The 18,749-nt window shown below is 40.5% G+C and overlaps 1 protein-coding gene across 1 annotated transcript in view; it reads right to left on the reverse strand.

Annotated features, from left to right (window-relative positions):
* Positions 1-1,117: 1,117 nt before the first annotated feature.
* Positions 1,118-18,749, reverse strand: part of TP53BP2 (tumor protein p53 binding protein 2) — a 41,737-nt gene continuing 24,105 nt past the window's right edge. Inside the window, exons 6-18 of the mRNA XM_048937905.1 lie at positions 17,055-17,229; positions 15,527-15,708; positions 14,953-15,117; positions 14,325-14,562; positions 12,092-12,217; positions 11,582-11,718; positions 10,391-10,874; positions 9,246-10,027; positions 7,314-7,451; positions 6,562-6,695; positions 5,671-5,837; positions 4,335-4,534; positions 1,118-1,905 (exon numbers count right to left, since the gene is read on the reverse strand). Coding sequence (XP_048793862.1) covers positions 1,864-1,905; positions 4,335-4,534; positions 5,671-5,837; positions 6,562-6,695; positions 7,314-7,451; positions 9,246-10,027; positions 10,391-10,874; positions 11,582-11,718; positions 12,092-12,217; positions 14,325-14,562; positions 14,953-15,117; positions 15,527-15,708; positions 17,055-17,229 — 2,970 coding nt within the window. The 3' untranslated portion in view covers positions 1,118-1,863. The remainder of the gene's footprint in view (positions 1,906-4,334; positions 4,535-5,670; positions 5,838-6,561; positions 6,696-7,313; positions 7,452-9,245; positions 10,028-10,390; positions 10,875-11,581; positions 11,719-12,091; positions 12,218-14,324; positions 14,563-14,952; positions 15,118-15,526; positions 15,709-17,054; positions 17,230-18,749) is intronic.

The raw sequence follows: 18,749 nt of genomic DNA on the forward strand, positions 1-18,749 counted from the left end.
TCATAACATGGATGTTCAGGTAAGACCTGGGGCCCTGCATGTTTTCTGTTAAGCTTCAGCATTATTCATTCAGGTTAAGTATTTTTTGAAGGACTTGATTAGCAAGTAACACATTTAAATCAACTGAAGACAAATCTCTATGTCCTGACCACTGATACCCCTGGAGTGGGAAAAGGCTGTCAGCAACTCAGCCCTCACCAGATAAAGCACATGCTCTCAGGTCTTGAGTTCCTGCATCTTTTTTATCTTCCTTTGAAATACAAGGAAGTATTTAAATAAAAAGATAACAGTGGAAATAAGGTTTGCAAGATCCTTATTGTTCCTGAAAACGAGCAACATTTCTTTGGGAGAGAGCCTTGCAGAATATATGCAGAGCTTCAGTTGTCCAAAACAGAACCAGTTGCCTTTTAATATGGAAAAAAAACCAAAAACAAAAACACCACATTTTGGAGCTGAGTAGGCACTAACAGACATTGAATGTACATCTCTAGACAGCCTGACACTTTAAAAGATTAATGCTTGAAAAACTGTTTTCAAGAAAGATGATCACTCCTATATATACCTCTTACCTGACCTATTAGAACAGTGAGGCTATGAACACAAGCAGAATTCTCACTACAGCTGACACAACTTCATCCACTTGAGAATTTGTATCCTTTTTACACTCTCTTTTACTTAGGGAAACCTTTTGAGAAAGCAGCAAGAACTTACCCTGTAAGAAAGCACAAGCCTGAAGGTGAGGCAGAGGTACATCACAAATTCCTTACCTTTGAGGAAATATTTGATCCTTTCTACTAAATAACTTTGATTACCAAATGATTGTCCCTGAACTGATAGCTAAACTGATAAATAATATTTCCACTGGAAATTTGTATTCGGAAAATACGCTGCTCAAATTTTTTTTCTTAAACATATCTCTTAGAAGCTGAGGTTAACACAGGTTGTGTGCAACTATCAGGTAAGGCTTAAATACAGAAAGACAATTTTTAATTAATTGGTGTGGGGGGGTATGAATAGAGAAAGTAATTGAATGTGACCATAATGTAGAACAGCAGTGTGTCATTTAGCAACATTTTCAGATGGTCTAATAGAAGCTTTACAGGAAAGCACCCAGAGATGAAGCTTAAGAGGACACAAAAGTTTAATGGTATCACGGTCAAGTAAAAACAAGTAAGTTGTCAAGGACTACAGAAAGTTTCTACATTTAGTTTTAAAAGTAAAAAAAGGCAATAAATACATGAGACTTTTTGCAAAAAGAGGAATCTAAAACTACATTGTCAGTTATAGCACATAATACTTTGAATACATAGAATTCCTAAGATGCTACAGCATTTTAGAAGTTATTGCTTACTGGATTGGTCACATGTTTTCCACTGCTCAGATGCACTTCAATTTCACTTCTTCAGCAAATGTTCTCTTCCAACGATAAGCATTTGGGTTCTGCGCACGTACTTTTCTAATTTCTCCCATCTGGAAAAAGCCTCGGGACAAAGCTGGTTGTCTGTCTCATGACAACTCCTTCAATGGTACACTGAAAAGCTTCTTGTACTTAATGCAGAAAAGTGTGAAAGTCTTTTCTGCCACGCTTGGAGAAATCAAAGTAGGTACCTCAACATTTGGCTTGCTTAGACCACAGGCAGAATAATTCTGTTTGCTTGCAAGCACTATTTCAGCTTGTAGAATGCCCTCCTCTATTTGCTAACGTATCAATCCTTCATTTGTTTTCAAAGCACATTCTTCATCGTTTCAAATTACACTGTCATTGAAATAAGTCTCATGATACTGGAACCAACACAGAATGAGTTTTTTCTTTGCAAGTCATCCACGATTAGCAAGTACTTCAAGAATCTGGCATCTGTTACTTCATGCCAAGCTTCTTTGTCTAGGCTTAATCCTTGGGTACAGCTGAGGGTAAAACAGAAATGGGATTTAAAATTTTAGTGCTTAAAAAGGTTACTTTTTTTTTTTTTTTTTTTTTTTTTTTTTTTAAATTTCTCTCTGGTAATACAATTCTAATATAATCCTGAGTAGGAAAAGCATACTTACAGAAAACACTCAGAGCACTAACAAAAGTAAATTCAGCAACCTTAGACAAGCTTAAAAATTACTAACCTTGTCAGTACAAAAGGAAGGCATTGAAAAGCACAGACCAGCTCTGCCCAGGTGGGTGGGCTAAGAGAACTGTATGGTTTGTAAGTCAAGAGACTTTTGTGCTCAGTGAGGCATTGTTTTGTTTTTTTTAATCTGCTTTATAAAGGGAAATAGAGAGGTACTGAAGTGTTTTGTTTTCAGTCTCTTTATGCACATCAGCCTTTACAGATCTACAGCTTTGGGCCATCTGGAAACATCTGGCTGCAAAAGGACCACAGAAATGTAAAAGCCACACACTGATTAGCAGATAGCGAGTAGCCACTTAAATTCACCCCGATGCCTGGCTGTTAATCAGCATCTGCCACCTCACAGCCCTTCAGCTACATTCTGCCATTCACCTGTTCTGAGTACGCATATGGAGGTACAGAGGTTCCCCAGCCTCAGCTATAGCGTAACAATGGATGTGATATGACTTGATCCAGTACACAGAAGAGTTGAGTTTTTGGGAAGCTCTTAGACCTCACTTGAAAAGGGCTTTGGAGCAACTCCTACTGTGCAAAGCATGGCTACTGATGTACAGAAATAGAGGGATGCACTTCATTCAATTAGGAAGGATGCACCCACCATGCTCCAAGCTGTAACATGTCTACCTTACATACTGCTGTTTTTCAAGTGAAGTTCTTAAAGATATTCCCTTCCCCATTTAGGGGAAGGCTCTAGCTTTCTTCTTACTCTTGAGTACAAAGCTCAATAAGCTAATAATTGATTAATAGAAGACCAGCAAATTCACTCAAAAGATTTGTCTCAGCCTGATAACTGTGATTTCACCCCAGCAGAGATGAAGTCAGTCTTCAAAAGATTTTATTTGGCATTAAGCAGTCAGTATTTTGACAGTATCATCCTATTTGCATTCAGTTTTAGAGCTCTTGCACAGCTTAGCGAGCTACTGAGTCACTAAGAAGGGCAGAATACTGAGGCAGATTAATTCATCCTTGCTTTTCTTCTGTGCACCCAACTGCAAAAGGATGAAGAAGCTGTGATAAAAGTACAACTTAATATAGTGAACTACCAAACATTTTTATCTAGGCTTAACAGCTTAACCTGGATTTCAGCTGCAACATTAAGAATCCAGGAACTGTTTTTTGAAAGCAACAAAAAGAATACTCAGGTGATGATACTAGAACAATTGAATGGGGTAGTTATTCCAAAGGTTCTGTTGGGATTGTGCTGCTAAAGGAGGAGGAGTGGGCCCTAGTCTGAGTTGTGCTGCCTTGTACTTTTCATTGCAGAAGCACAGGTGTTCCTCTATTTTTGAACACCTGTGCTCAAGGCTGTGTGCAACTTCATGAAGAAGCTATACATGCCCAGTTCACCATGTGGCAGGAAAAAAAAAGCTTCATTGTGCAGGGCTGAGGCTACTTTCAGTTCAGAAATGTTTACATTTGGAGAGGAAAAACTCAGCAGAAATTTTCCTTTATGCAGTACTTTACATTACCTTGTGGGTAGGAGTGACCTGACAGTGATATAGAAATGAAAATTAATTTTGCATTAGATAAAGCAGCTCTGTAAAGTCTAGCAGCTTAGGAATATACACACTATCTGCATGAGGAAGGAAGACCAGCCTCTTTCAAGCATCATACATCAATCAGATAAAATTCACAGCAGTTAATCTTTAGCATCAGCTGAAACTCTCATCTCCTGCAGCAGGCATGCTGGATATGTAGATAAAAGCTTAACAGAATTTTTAATGTGTCCATCTGCTGCAGTTTTCTAGCAAGCAGGCCATGAGATGTATGGTAACATAGCTGAAAATATCCATTATTTGCAAACAATTGTTTTTGTTCAAAAGAAAAAAAAAAAGGTAGCAGAGAAAGGGATGAATCGTCCTTAATCCAAGTGCCTGCTCTGCAGGTCTACTGTGCCTACCCATGTACCACTTCTGAAAAGAGGGGAAGCCCTGTTCACGTACTTTTTCTTTTCAGATAATGAGATAAGGTTAGTATTACAATCTGAAATGTATAGCAGGGCAGCAATGCGTGTTCTGTGCACCCATTAATATCATCTAGTGGGTATCTAAACAAAGGGTGCGACTTCACTCTCCTCTGGAATAAATGGAGAACTTCAACTCCTGCCTTTACACTTTTTAAACCACATGTAACTTAGATGTGTGAGAAGAATGTTGTGAATATTTCACATAACGTTTTGTTTTTTTAAACTGACTCCAAAAAATAATGAAGACTCACCCCAAGCAGATTGCGGGGAACGTAGCCTTCCTTGTCATTCAGCCGTGCCCACCACCACTCAATCTCATCTTCATCCTCCCGGCGCAGGATTGTCATGCAGTCTCCTTCTTTCATTGAGAGCTCATCATCATTCTGAGCCTCATAATCCCACAGTCCATAAATCACTCCTTTGTTCATTATTCCCATTTTCTCCTGGACTCCTGCAATATGAAAAATATACAGCAGCTCAATTTAAAAGACACCAAAAAAGACAGTTGGAAATACTGTACAAGAGCACAGCAGCAATCCAGGAAAAATATCTTAATGCCTTCAATCACATGTAGCTCCTTTTTGTCACCAGCCTGCCAAAGTCAGCCGGGGAACTGGCAGTATTGCAAAGTCAGCCTCTGCCCACAGCAGGCAGATTTCTTCTTTACATCATGTTCAGATTACATGAGGTAACAGGAAGGGAACATGAGTAGAGCACTGATTGGTAAGAGGCAAGATTTTCACATTGGTGTTCACATTTTCCATACATAAGTGATGAACAAGAAGCCCCTGCTTGTACTCCTAATTCATCAGTCATCCCCTTTCTGTCATGGGGAGACCGCTCCACCTGCTTATGCTGACTCCCACTTTCATCTTATTGCCTGGGTGCCATTTTCTGCCTGTGTCACTTTGTTTTTGACCTTTAAAACAAGCCTCCTTTTATACCTATGCTTGAAACACCTGCTTGCTTTTGGTTAAGTCTTCAACCACTCCAATATCTGTTGGAGGGACAACACAGCAAGGCATAAGCAATGCAGGAAGTTCCTGGAATACATGGAAGATAACCTCCTTCTCCAGGCAATAGGGAAGCCCTCAAGGAGAGGTGCTATACCTCACCAACAAGATGGGGGCCATTAGGGAATGTGAAGCTCAAGGGCAGCTTTGGGCCTCTTTGGTCCAAGTCTGCTTGGTAGAGTTCCATAAGATAAATCCCTGGAGGGAAGAAGAGACCAAGAAAGCTAGTTGATATTTAAGAATCACCTTCTGCAAGCTTAGGAGCAATGCATCTCAACAGAGAAAGCCAGGTAAAAACATCAGGAGGTCTGCATGGATAACAAGGACAAACTCAAACACTGGGAGGAAGCCTGTGGAGGGTGGAAGCCAGAGAGAATACAGAGAAACTGTCCAAGCAGAGATCAGGTAAGGAAAGCCAAATCCCAGACTGAACTGAATTTGGCTAGAGACATCAAGGGCAACCAGAAAAGCTTCTGTAAATGCATCACGAATAAAAGGAAGACTAGGGAAAATGTGAACCCCCTCTGGAAGGAAACAGGAGACCTGGTTACCCAGGATGGTTGTTATCACGTACCGTATAAGAACTGGGAACACTGTGTGTAGCCTTCCTCCATTTCCTCACACTTGTCTGCAGCTGTCTGCATGTCGCTGTAGGTCATAGCAAATACAGCTGCACCTGACTCCACCAGGAACTTGCACACCTGCACATTATTGCAAGATGCTGCACAGTGCAATGGGGTCCTGTAAGCCAAGAAGATGAGAAAATTATTATTCATAGCAGTGCTTACAGGCTCTTTGGAGTAAATAACCATCATGTGTGACCGCCAGCAATCAGTACTGCATATCACTGAGGACTTGCCACCCTGAGTTAAGTGCTTCGGGTAGGAAGAGCAATTGCTTTTCACAGTTCAGGGGTTACACCACCAAGAGCTGCCCGAGCCCTAAAGCTGCGTATGAATCTCGATAGTAACGTTATGCTTTGTTAATTCATCAACATTTTAAGAATGGTCACCAAGGCAATAAGAAAGCAATAAAAAACAAAAGGAATAACCCACACTCAGGAACCCTCCTGAAATCACAGCCTATTACAAAATTGACAGCGACTTCAAAACGTGATCTGGTGGCAAGTACAGGTAATTGGAATAATTGCTGAGGGACAACAAGCATCTTTCTTCAGTCTTGGGCATTAGACACTTCTGTTACAGATGAAATTAACAGTAAATCACCTTTCCATACACTTCTATCAATAAGCTATCTTAGCATCCTTTAAGAAGTATTTGCAACTCACTATCTGTTACTTGCCTAGAGTGCAGATGGTAGGCTTTCTAACTTAGTCTCATTTTTACATCATCTGAGTAATGGAAAGAGAACTAAGGAAAGTTTGTGGGGCTACACACTGCTCAGAGCACAGTCACCTGTGGGCTGGCAGACAGCACCATAAGGTACAACTTAAAGAAAGCCTTACCATCCATCACTGTCTGCAGCATTTACATTCACACCAAACTGCACCAGGAACTTCACAATTTCTGTGTGCCCAGCACACACAGCGTTGTGCAGAGCAGTAATCCCTTCATCGTTGGGCATGCTTGGATCTTCAACCTATCCAGTCAGAAAAAGGAACCATTCAGAATCTCTGTAATAAATGTCTATGTACAAAAGTGAGCAATCCTCTTCTGAAATAGAATTATGGCTCGAAATCCTATGGGGGATATCGTCAACAGGAAGAAAGCTACAGCAGTAACCCATCTCACCAGAAGATTCACATATACGCTTATAGCCTCCATTTAACACTGAGAAGCTAAACTGGTTCAAAGAAGCAGTAAACAGATAACATAGCAAAAGGCTTTATAATAAATTTCAAGGATTTGCCCATTGACTATAAGCACAATTTATCTGAATAGGAGGCAAAAGTACTGTAAGGAAATGGGTGATAAATCCTCTCCTGCACATTTACAGTTCTGGTGCAAAATACCAGATTGGACTTAACGCAGACAAACCAGCCTCTAAGTGACCATTTCCTACTAGGACTGCTTTCCATCCTCTCAAGGGCAGATCTCTGTTATGCACTGCTATTTTAGCCTCTCAACCCCATTCAGAAAAGCTGTGACAGCCCAGTTGGAACTGGGATTGCTAGTCTTTCTGTTAGAAGGCAGCATTTGAGTTAGACTAGATGACTTCCAAAGTCCTTTCCAACTCAAACAAGTCTAAGATTCGTACCTCATAAATGATTCTCTGCACAAGGTCAAACTCCCCCTCCAATGATGAATCCAGAAGCAGTGCAAGGGGGTTGAACTTTACTCTCATTCCATGAGCAATTCTGTCAGAGCCAGCCTTACGCAAATTTGTCCTCTTCCCCTGTGAGAAGGTAGCACAGTTACAGGACATTTTTACTGGAAGAACAAGAATACAAAGTCATGCACTTGAGAACAACGGCAGAAACAAACAATTAAGTCAGTGTTTAATGTGAAATAGGCTATTTTCTACCACTTCTACCACATAATGAACACAGCAGGTTATAACAGATCTCTGCCATTATTCCAGGCAAGGTTCCTATATTCAACTCAAACAACACCTTGATCAAACTCCTCAAAATCCCAAAACTTTCAGATCCCTAAAAATCAGGGAAAAAAATTTGTTTTCAGATTATTTTAGCATTAGCTCTCAGGGCTGTTAAACAAAACAAGAAACTGGAAGGACTGTATCAAGTAACACAGAGTCTCTTTGGGTTTTGTTATTTTTTAAGTTGAGATGCTAAGTTAAGCAGAAGTTAACAGGAACAGAAACAGTTAAGGAAAATGATTCTGGTAAGCCTGTAGAACCAAATGTAGAATGGCTTTAGATGCTCCCAGTGATACTGGAAAGCAAGCATTTCTATAGCTTAATTTGTACTCTTTCCTGTAGAGAATATGCATACATTAGATCAGAGCTCTCCCCAGCTGGCTGTGCAGCAGCAATAAACACCATTCATAAGGCTATGCAAATTCCCAACAGATGTCCAAGCAAAGATGAATAGAAATGACTCATGTTTTGCAAGAGCAAGCATGTGAAGATGGAAGCTTTATAAGAAATTCCCAGAAAATACTCTCCTGCCCACTGACTTATGCGTGTATCAAAAGCACAGGCTTTTTAAAGAAAGACTTAGTCAGCACAAACCAGATCTTAAATATGAAGATGGGTTGGTTTCTTCTCATAATAGCAGAATTATTACAAAGCCAACCAGAACAGAGTTTATACAAATTAGGAAATCCTATTGTTCAAGTTTCCTCGCTAAAGGGAGGAAGGAGAGTCTCAAAAGCATGAAAACTTGCAATGACTATTCCAAGGCTAAAAAAAAAAAAACAAAAAAAAAAACAAAAAAAACATGCTAAAGCTTTTAACTCCTCAGCACTGAAGTGATGGAGGAATAAAATTCTTTCATCATATGGTTATTAAAACTCTATTCATTATAAACTTGAAAAAAACTCTTTGAGGAATCAAAAGTATTAAAAATTTCTGTTCTAGAACAGTGAGATAACACCATATTACGCACACAGACATATTTCCCAAACAAACAAGACTGCCTTAACCTTAGCCCAAAGGGGCTCCATTTGACTTGAGAAGTAATTGATGTCAAATTAAAGTTCCTAAATAAATGAATCAGAAAACATTTCAGTAGAAAAAATGCAAGCAGCTACCTCCAAATGAGTTACTAAAGCAGAAACTAAAGGAGTAAATTCCCCCTCACTTTTCAAGCAGTGCACTTACAAACAAACGGAAACTAATTCCCTTAATCCTGGATTGCATCTCATATGAGCAAAAGTGGGAAGTGCTCTGAAATAGGTATTGCCTCAAAAATAGTTTAATTTCTTTAAGAAGGAAGTATAGTTTGGACATAACAAGCGGACTTCTATAAGGAATAGTTTAGAAAGCTCAGAAGAGTTCTATTTGTGTATCAAACTCCATTTAAACTTCATAATGTCATTCTCTTCAGAGATTACAGAGGCTTTTCATTACTGTCATTGAAAACTGATACCCATAGAGATACTTTTAGCCTGTTTGCACAACAGTTCTCCTACATCCACTTAATGTCTACAATAGGAAAGACAGGATTTACAGCAGAGCTTAGGGTGACTCACAGAGTGCTCAAGTTATAGGCTAGCCAATACTCACAGGAGGTAAGGAGAACTGCCCTGTAACTTCAGGAGGCCGCATACTGAATGAGTCCTCTCCCAAACTCTCTGGCTCCCCTGATGGATATGGAGGTGGTGGGTATGGAGGATACTCTTCCATGTATACTTCCAGTGGTAGTGGGGCCTCATGGCTCGGTTCTTCCATTTTTGGCTGCATGGACTCATCACTATCCGATACCCCTTCAGGTACTGGGTCTAAAGCAGTGGAGGGAAGAACAGCTTCGCTCTGATCTGCTGGTATGTTTTCTGCCTCCTCAGCAATGGTTGGTTCAGGCAGAGAAGAAACAGTTTCTTTCTCTGGTTCTGCACTTGCGTAAGGATTTGGGATTTCCACTGGGCTTTCAGGACTGACAGCTGATGCCGTCTGTTTGGAGGGATGCGATGGAGCTGAGATAGTCTCCATAGCAGCCAGAGTCGTCCTCTGATACAGCAGCTTTTGAATATTGGGGCCATTAGGTCCCTCTGGCTCAGTAATGGAGCTACGTTTCTTCAGTGGTCTGGGCGCGTTGGACAGCTTCTTCCGTAGTGCTTCCAAATCAGCATCACTTTGGTTGCGGTACGGATTGGACAGAAAAGGCAGCAACTTGGTTGGGCTGAGGGGACGGGGGATTCGCTCTGTTTCGTGACTTTCATGAGCAGAAGCTGTCGTTTCCATCTCAGGCTCTGGACTGCCTGGTTTGCCTTGCAGGTTTGAGTAGATGTTCTCTGTCTGCGGCAGCTGATTCTGTACACCTGCTCCTGCCATCACAGGCTTGCCATACACTAGAGAGTCAGAGAATGGTAGGGAAGAAACAACTGTGAAAACCTGATTGATAAGCCTATCAAGAACATGCAACTCCATTCACCTGCCTAAGGCAGAGAAGCACAACAGTAGATTCGACGAAACAGAACTCAACTTTTAACCAGGTTTACCGTCATCATTAACTTAGAGATGGAAGACAGGTACTTTGTGCTCTTTGATAATGTTTATTTACAACATGCAAGATCCACCTGAGATTCTTGCAGCTGCACTAACTTGCTGAACTACCCCCCAAGAACAGCTTTGTACCCACTACCCACAGATTAAGGGGAAAATAGCTCTGAGGTTTATGAAAACAGAAGAGAGGTAAAGAGCTACAAGCTTACCACTAGGGAAGTGTGGTGCTCTGGTCTGTGCCCTTGTCAAAGCACTTTGCACTGCTTGCTGGAAGTTCTTCCCAGGAGTCTGCTGTTGTGTGTACATACTATAAATTGAACTTGCAGCCACAGTTTGTGGCTTTCGAAATGGAGGCAGTGAGTTCTCTTTCGATGGCTGAGGGGTAAAAGGTCTTACAGCAGCTGCTGGGGGACTCTCCTGTTTGGAGGAGGAAAGAATTTGGTCCTGGCTAGAGGAAGGACCTACAGGGGGTACAGAAATCCGCTGTATCTGCTGAGGATGGGAGGGCTGTTGTGCCACTGGCTTTTGTTTGCTTCCCACAGATGCGACAGCCAAAGGCAACTTCTGTAGGTTGCCATCCAACTTCGGGTCAGAAAGTTGCTGGTGACTGGCTTGACCAAAATAAGGCAAGTTTATCTGTTTTGGTTTAGTGGGGACAGGAGGTGGTACCTTTGTTACGTTTTTATTGGCTGTCTGAAAGGAAAAGAAAAAAAAAGCACGTTAAGAAATCTGCTGGGAAGAACCAAAGATCCCCAAAAGACAACAAAGCATCTAGCACTTGTACCATCTCTGCAAAACTGTTTACAGTCTTGTTGGAAACATGAAGACACTTCTCCAAACATTTTATCAACTTAGTTATACCTAAGGAGACCCTGTTCTCCTTAATTCCTTCTGTGGCAGCCATGTTCAAAATTTCAAGTGATGACTGGGCACAGTAATTACTCTAAAAATAGCAGAGGACTCATTACAATCTGTATGGAAATAAATTGTTCCCAATGTACCACCTGACATTCTCAGTTATTTTATGTTACTCCACACCTACACAATCATATCATTCCCTTGTGCAAAGATTTAGGTGGGAAGTCTTGCTGCAACCAACCACGTGAAGGATGTTGATAAATTGAACAATGGAACAGGTATGTCAATGATTTTAAAAGCCTCTGTACGTTCAGCCTTTGGAAAAAAATACCCACATGCACACTAACACAAGTAACACTGCTATTTTATGTCATAAATCAAAATGTATGAGAAATTTTTCTCCCTAGGAGAAGTTTTTTCAAAGACAACTTTTCAAATAGCTTCCTGATGGCACTTTTTGTAAAGCTGTGTAGTAATCTCCATCCATGTAGGAAAACTTGGCAAAGTTCAGAGCTGCGCAGCAGTTTGTGTTCCACGCATACCTGAGCTTCTCGCAAAAGATCTTCGCTGCTCTGGTTCTTCCTTAGTGTACCCAGCCCAGCAGACTGATCCACAGAATCAAACATTGAGAACGGACGTACTTTCTTCTCTTTGTCTCGTAAAAAAGCATCTCCTTCACCTGTTGTTAAACAGAAAGATTTTTTAAATGGCGACAACTGTAGGAGTAAGAATCCTGTTCTGTGCAAAACTCAAGACTGTGTATCCAAGGGATGCTTTTCTGTACCCTTTCTTCTGTAGTAAGGACTCAAGGGCATGCCAACTGCAGTCTTGCTAATCAAATGGAAGCATTTCTGAGGCATTAGTATCTACTTCACCTCCTCAAATAAGGTATCTTAAAAAATCCCTGCAACGCTGCACTGCAGCCTATATGGCAATATCCTTTAACTTTCTGTGCTCTCAATCGTACTATTCAGTGAGGCATGTTTAGGGAAAACAGATGCCATTAACTTGAGTCTCCATATTTTAAGATTAGCCAAGCACAGAGAGCCTACCTTGACCTTCACCAGCCACAACTCCCTTTCCTGAAGTCAAGGCAGATCCTTGACTTAAATGATTGTCTGTATTTAAGCTACTCCACTCAGCAGATGGGGAAGGTTTTGAACTGGGTACCACAGAACCTAGGAGAAAACAAATGAAACAGTTTAAATGAAAATGACAGCTTAAAGCTATATTTTGTTTTATTTACTTATTTACTGGAGAGTGGAGGTTTTTTTTGAGTTTTTTTAGGAGGAGTCAGTCCAGACAGTATACAAGCATCATACACAGAATAACTACTGTGGAAAGCCATCACTTCAGGTTCTAGTTCATAGAATCATTTAAGTTGGAAAACAACCTGAAGAACAAGTCCAAGTATCCATCTAACTACCAACTCCAGTACTAAATCATATCTTACAGTGCCTCACTCACCTATTTCTTAAATACCTCCAAGGATGGTGATTCTAGCACCTCCATTGGAAGCTTGTTCCAATGGCTCACCACTGTTTCCATGAAGAAAACCTTCCTGATACCGAATCTAAACCTCCCGGAGTGCAAATTTCAGGACTTTTCCTCATGTCCTATTACTTGTCACCTGAGAAAAAAGACTGACAGCTACCTTCACTACAACTTCCTTTCAGGCAGATGCAGAGAGCAATGAGGTCTCCCCTCCGGCTCCTTTTCTCTAGATTAAAAAATCCCAATTCCCTCAGCCCCTCCTTACACACCTTTTTTTCTAGTCCTTTCACCAGCTTCATTGCTCCTCTGAATATGTTCCAGTAACTCAAAATCATTCCTGTAGTGAGGGGCCCAAAAGTGAACGCAGTACTCAGGGTACAGTCTCACCAGAGCCACATACAGGGGGACAATCACTTCCCTTGTCCTGTCAACCACCAGGGCATGCTACTGGCTCATGTTCAGCTGACTGTTGATCATCACCCCAGTAGGGGGTGGAAAAGATCATGCATCAAAGAAAAAAAAAAAGTGATGCACTAAAGCAGAAATAAATCCTGGTAGTGATACCCGTAACAATAGAAAATCATTTGTGTGTTCAGTGCATATACAGGCATTGCATTAAAGTTGATCTTTATGTTCACTGGAGTAGATACTCAGTCTGCTTCAAAAATAAGATTACAACTTGTAATAGAACTTGAGAGAAATAGGTTGCATCAGCTATCACTGTAAGTGGTATCCAGCTCAAATATTAGTGATGAGCAGAAAAGGAGAAATTATCAGATATCCTCTCTCTAGCAAAACAGTCATTTTGCCCAAATGCTAGAAAAGGCATGGTGGCTTAGTTCAATTAGCAAACTACCATACACCCCTGCAGCAAACATTTGGATTTTGTACAGATCAGAGCTAAAATTCCAACCTAGTAATTTTAGGATCTAAACTTACATAAAACCAAAACAAACTGTTCCCCATCCTCTAACAGAGAAGAAGAAACTTGGTACTTTATAAACATCAGCCAGCACTGGAAAGGGGAGAGGGATGAAGGAACAGAACTGTTCTATGAGCACAGCTTGTTTTTCCTTTTGAGATTTGGGTTTCTTGTATCTCCTGTTGAAAAGCAACTCTGAAAGATGCCAACAGAGAAGGTGTTTGCATCTCTGAGTTTCTTCTGATTCCTGCTCTCTGAGCTGAACTGTATCTCATAGGAAAGAACCAAAGAGAAACCAGGCAAACCTCCACCAGTGCTCAGTGCCAGGCTCCACATCAGGAGTGGGACAGCTGTGGTCAATCCACACTTTTGTGTCACCAACACTTCAGCAAAACTTCATTTCTATTTCTATGTTAGAATCAATTGCCACCTTTATAATATTTCTTGTAATATTTGTTAATCTTTTACATATGTCATTTCAGAAATGCATTATCAAAAAACTTGACTTTGTTAGTTATTCAGGCCAGACAACAGGTTAGCCATGTGCGTGCTAGAACTGCCACTAAAACTTGAGCAAGTATTTTTGTATATTTAGGAGAACGTTATGAGAACAAGAAAAACACAGAAGATTAATCATCCTACGTTCTATGCTGTATCACATCTCAGATTAATCTGTAAGAGGATTACTTCATCTTTAAACGCATTTAATCCTACAGCCTCAGTGCTTGTAAAATACATTCATGGGTCAGGATAATTCCAAGAAGACTTCCAACTCAAATAATACTTTATTTAAAAAGCAAAAAAAAGCCAGGGCTGGTGAATTAGAATAAAATAGTTCTAGAGAATAAATACTGATTGTAAGTTATTACCTGCAGGAACCTTAGCTTGTGAACTACTCCCAGCTCGCATGTTCGGCAAAGTTTGTGTTTTCAATGGACCATCAGATGCCTGCAAAGCTTGAGTCCCATCTGAAAATGCTGGCTTCACCAAGAGTTCAGGTCTGGAAGCAATACGTGGCATAGTAGAGGACTGGATATAAGGACCAACTGCTGCCACTCGGCTTGGAGCAGAACCCACTGCCTGGGGTAGATTCCCATCAGAAGAAACCTTAAAAAAAAATTAAGGAAAAAAAATGTAATTAACTGTATGCTGTACAAAAAGTCTGAACTAGAAGTCAAAAAGTATAAAACAAATGCAAAATTATATTCAAGTACTAAAAAAGAAGCTTTCTTAGAAGCCTCAGCAAGTATAAATGATGCAGTAATAAAATCTGAAAAAAATTCCACAACGTAAGATGTCATCTTGTTCATAAACAGTAAGTAGGTTAGCATCAATGTACCATGAGAAGTACTTTAATAATACAAGACTTCCACCATGAATGGAGAAAAACTACACATCTAGCATCTGAACAGCCCTCCCCAAGCAAGCTTTCACTTTAGTCCATATGTGCCACAAATAAAAGCCTTTTTTTTGGTAACTGAAGAATCCACCACTTACTGGTACATTCTCTTTCTGTTGCAGAGCTGCCTTTTTCTTCCACAGGCGCTCCCGCAGCTCATTAACACGCTTGTCCATGACTGCCACCTCTGAGTTGCGCTTGTTCAAACACTCCCTCTGTTGCTGCAGCTTGGCATTCTGCTCCTGGTTCAGTTTGTTCCTCAGCTGAATAAATTCACGAGGGGGGGGAAGCAGGAAGAGGGGCGAAAGAACACAACACAAACATCAAAACAAAATTAACTTTCAGGATGGGGATAGGGGACAGGAAACAGCTATGAAGAGAGAAACTTTCTGAGAAGTCAAGTCTTGCTTGACTCCCAAAACTACATGCTGAAACAGACTATATTCTCCTGAGATTATATTCTGAAAAAAGAAAAAAAAATGCTGGGTCATCTCCAAACTGCCTCCAAGGTCAAGGCTGAGTGTTCTGTCCCTTCTCTACCTTGAGCTCAACACAGCCGGCCCTGCACTCACAGCCCTCAGAAACTGCAGAGCTCTGCTCGGAGCAAGGGCAAAGGGTTTCCTCCCAATTAGGCAAAAAGCCACCCAGTCAACTTCCCACCCTCCACACTACCTGCAGCTCCTTGTACAGGCGGTCGAGCTCAGCTACAGCCGACTGGTTGTCGTGGTAGCCATCAATCCGGCCGTTCTTCAGCATCTCCAGTTGCCTGGTGAGTTCCTCTACCTTTGAGACCGCCAGCACCAGCTCACGCTGCTTTTGCTGGAACAGGCTGTTCATCTGTTCAATCTCCTCCACTGAAGAGGGCGAGAGAGCACAATAGCTGCCCTGAGAAACGGCCCAGCGTGGGCTGCTTCCAAGGCAGCACGACGGGGGCACAGATCAGCTGGCTGCTGCAAGCCTGTGGCCCCTGGAAAAACAGCTCTTTCTTGAGGGAGCTGAACAAGCAAACTCGGCAGCAAGGCAATAGAAAGTCTGTCTGCTCAGAGCACACAGGCAGAGCTGCTAAATTCACATAATGCTAAGATTCCACAGAATGATGCTCACTCAAACAAGGCAAATGCATGATGCTCAAAAATCCTGAGTTTACGTCAGAGGAATGACAGATAACAATGACAAAACACTCAATCTGTTACCTAAACAAAGCCTTTTTAGGGTTTACCACACACTGTCATCAACAGCTGTTCTCATTATTCAAAACTGTAGTATTTTAGAATAAAACCTGAAGAACAGGGAATTGTTTAAGCAAGTGCCAAGACCAGACCTGCTGGGGGTGGTGCAGGGAAGCAGATACACATGCTATGTAGTCTCAGCTCTCATTCCTTTGTGTTACTTTGCTGTTTTTCTCTTCCTTTAAACTGAGTTGCATTATATAAAATAAATATTGGACAGAATACATGCTTTTCCCACAGAAAGTCTTTTGCTTTCATCTGTACAGCATTATGCTTTTTTCTTAAAAAAAAAAAAAAAAAAGACGGCAACTAATAATAATAAGCAATGTTTTCATTGAATGCACACAGAAACAAGTTCTGCATGATATGGATACAGAGGAAGGAAAAAAGAGGAAGGAGAATGTATTTCAGACATAAAGTCTGAAACAAAACATTTAATACTGCAGTTCAGCAAGTTGATGCAAACACTCTACTAGTACTGTAGAAAGCCAGACATTAGCCTGATTTTTCTGATTGAAAGTATACAACCACTAAGTTACCTCTTTCTTAAGAGGAAACATAGGTAACATGCCAAGCAGCTCACAGTTTTGTTCGGGGCCAAAAGGAAAGCCTAACAGCCTAAAAACATAAGGTATGAACATAAAGGATAGAAAAACTTACTGTGGTACACAAAAGTATTCAAGTAAGGAAACAATCTACATTGAAATTGAAGAACAGAAATGGTAAGCTTAAAACTGGAGGGAAATACACTTGTGACATTTTGAAATACAATATGAAAATGCTTTTTCTTTTTTCCCCCTGGGTCATTCAGGAATTCTTTTGGTAGATAAAAGATGTGAAAATTAAGATTAACTTTTCTTGGAATACTGCAAGTACCTCTTCTGAATCACTGAAATCCCCACAGATTTCAGAGTTCCAAGAACTATGCTCCATGAAAAAGCATAGGCTACCTTCTGCAAGCAACAACTTACCTAACTTCCCATTGCTGAGCCTTTTTTGCTCCACATGGCCTTTCAACGCTCTTACTTTCTTAAGTTTGGCTTCCTGATTCTCAGCAATTTCCTTTAATCGCTTCAGTTTTTCCTGTTCAGCAGCTTGCTGTTGCTGCCGCTGATCTTGCTGCTTCAGGAATTTCAGGCGCTGTTCCTGCAGGCAAGGCAAGGAATTTATTTATTTTTAAAGTGAATTAATGGTGAAATACTGACAGAAACAATCTTAAAACTAATATACAATTGCCACCACATCTCTGGTCATCAGTTACTTCAGCTGAGCATTCTGACTTCTCAGAGCATCAAGGAAAGCTTTTGAGACTAGGTCAAGCACCTCCCAATGTCCACAGTATATATGTAATCCCCAGTACAGGCACCACTACAATGCAGTGCAAGAGTCTACTGAAACAAAGGCAGTATCCACATCGAGCAGTCTCTAGTACATTTTTCTTCCATTAAATTGCTCAAAAGACTTTTAATTTAAGAAAAATTTCAGCATTCACATTCCATGCTGTTTGCCTATTTCATTTAATGACTACTTGTTCTTCATTAGCTGGAACTAATCATTATTTCTTTTATCATATGACACATTATTTTTCAGCATGACTTAACGTCAATTAGACATTCTTTCCATATAAAGTATTTCATAAACTACAGATCACGTCTGTCACTCTTTCTACTTCCTCTGGTCCCATTAGGACTTCTCAAGAATGGTGATCACAGACCAGCAAAGCTTTGAAATCTCACCCTTTCTAGGCAATAGTCAACATCGCAACACAGAACAACTCAAGATACAGGATAACTTTTATAGTGATTTGGTTCCACTTATGCAACGGACAATTGGAGAGGATGCTTTCACTTCTCCAAGACTGTAAGAGTAGGGTGGTGCACCATCAGTTTCTATACACAGATATCCAGAGTTTAGAGCTAAAATAAACCACTAGATCATCTACAAAGACTTCCTTTAAGTTAGTGGCAATTATATATGGCTTTCAGTTCTGAACATATGTCATTTCAGTAGTAGGAAAGCTGCTAAGACCTTCCCAAGCATCCAAAGACTAACTGCCATGACTACCGGTGGCTACTAACATTAGAATGCAACATTTTTTCCAAAGGAAAATAAGCCTTAAAATAAAAATTTAAAAAAAAAAAAAAAAAAACCAATTGTATTTAGAAACACAGACTCCTGTGTATTTTGACTAAAAAAAGAAAAAGGAAAAAAGTGAGCTTGTTTTCCAGAGAAAGCCAGGCAACACCTGCAATACATACACTAGTTTAGAGACAATTCTATAAAGGGAAATGTTAAAAAAAAAAAAAAAAAAAAAAAAAAAAAAAAAAAACCACCACACCTAAAAAAAACCAACCACAGGTATTACAAGCCATGTCTAAAAAGAAAGTGTTTTCTTCCCTTCCAAACCTATTTTTAATACTGCATTTGATTTCAGAAGGCAGGAAAGAGGCAATGAACAGTGTGTCTTCAGAATAAAGACAGCTTTTCAAACACCTTTTTAGAAAGTACTGCGTCCAGTTCTGGGCTCCCCAGTACAAAAAAGACAGGGATCTCTTGGCCACGAAGATGGTGAAGGGCCTGGAGCATCTCCCCTATGAAGAAAGGCTGAGTGAACTGGGTCTGTTCAGCCTTGAGAAAAGACTGAGAGGGGACCTGATCCAGGTCTA

This window comes from Lagopus muta, chromosome 2, assembly GCF_023343835.1.
Source record: "Lagopus muta isolate bLagMut1 chromosome 2, bLagMut1 primary, whole genome shotgun sequence".
NCBI lineage: Eukaryota > Metazoa > Chordata > Aves > Galliformes > Phasianidae > Lagopus > Lagopus muta.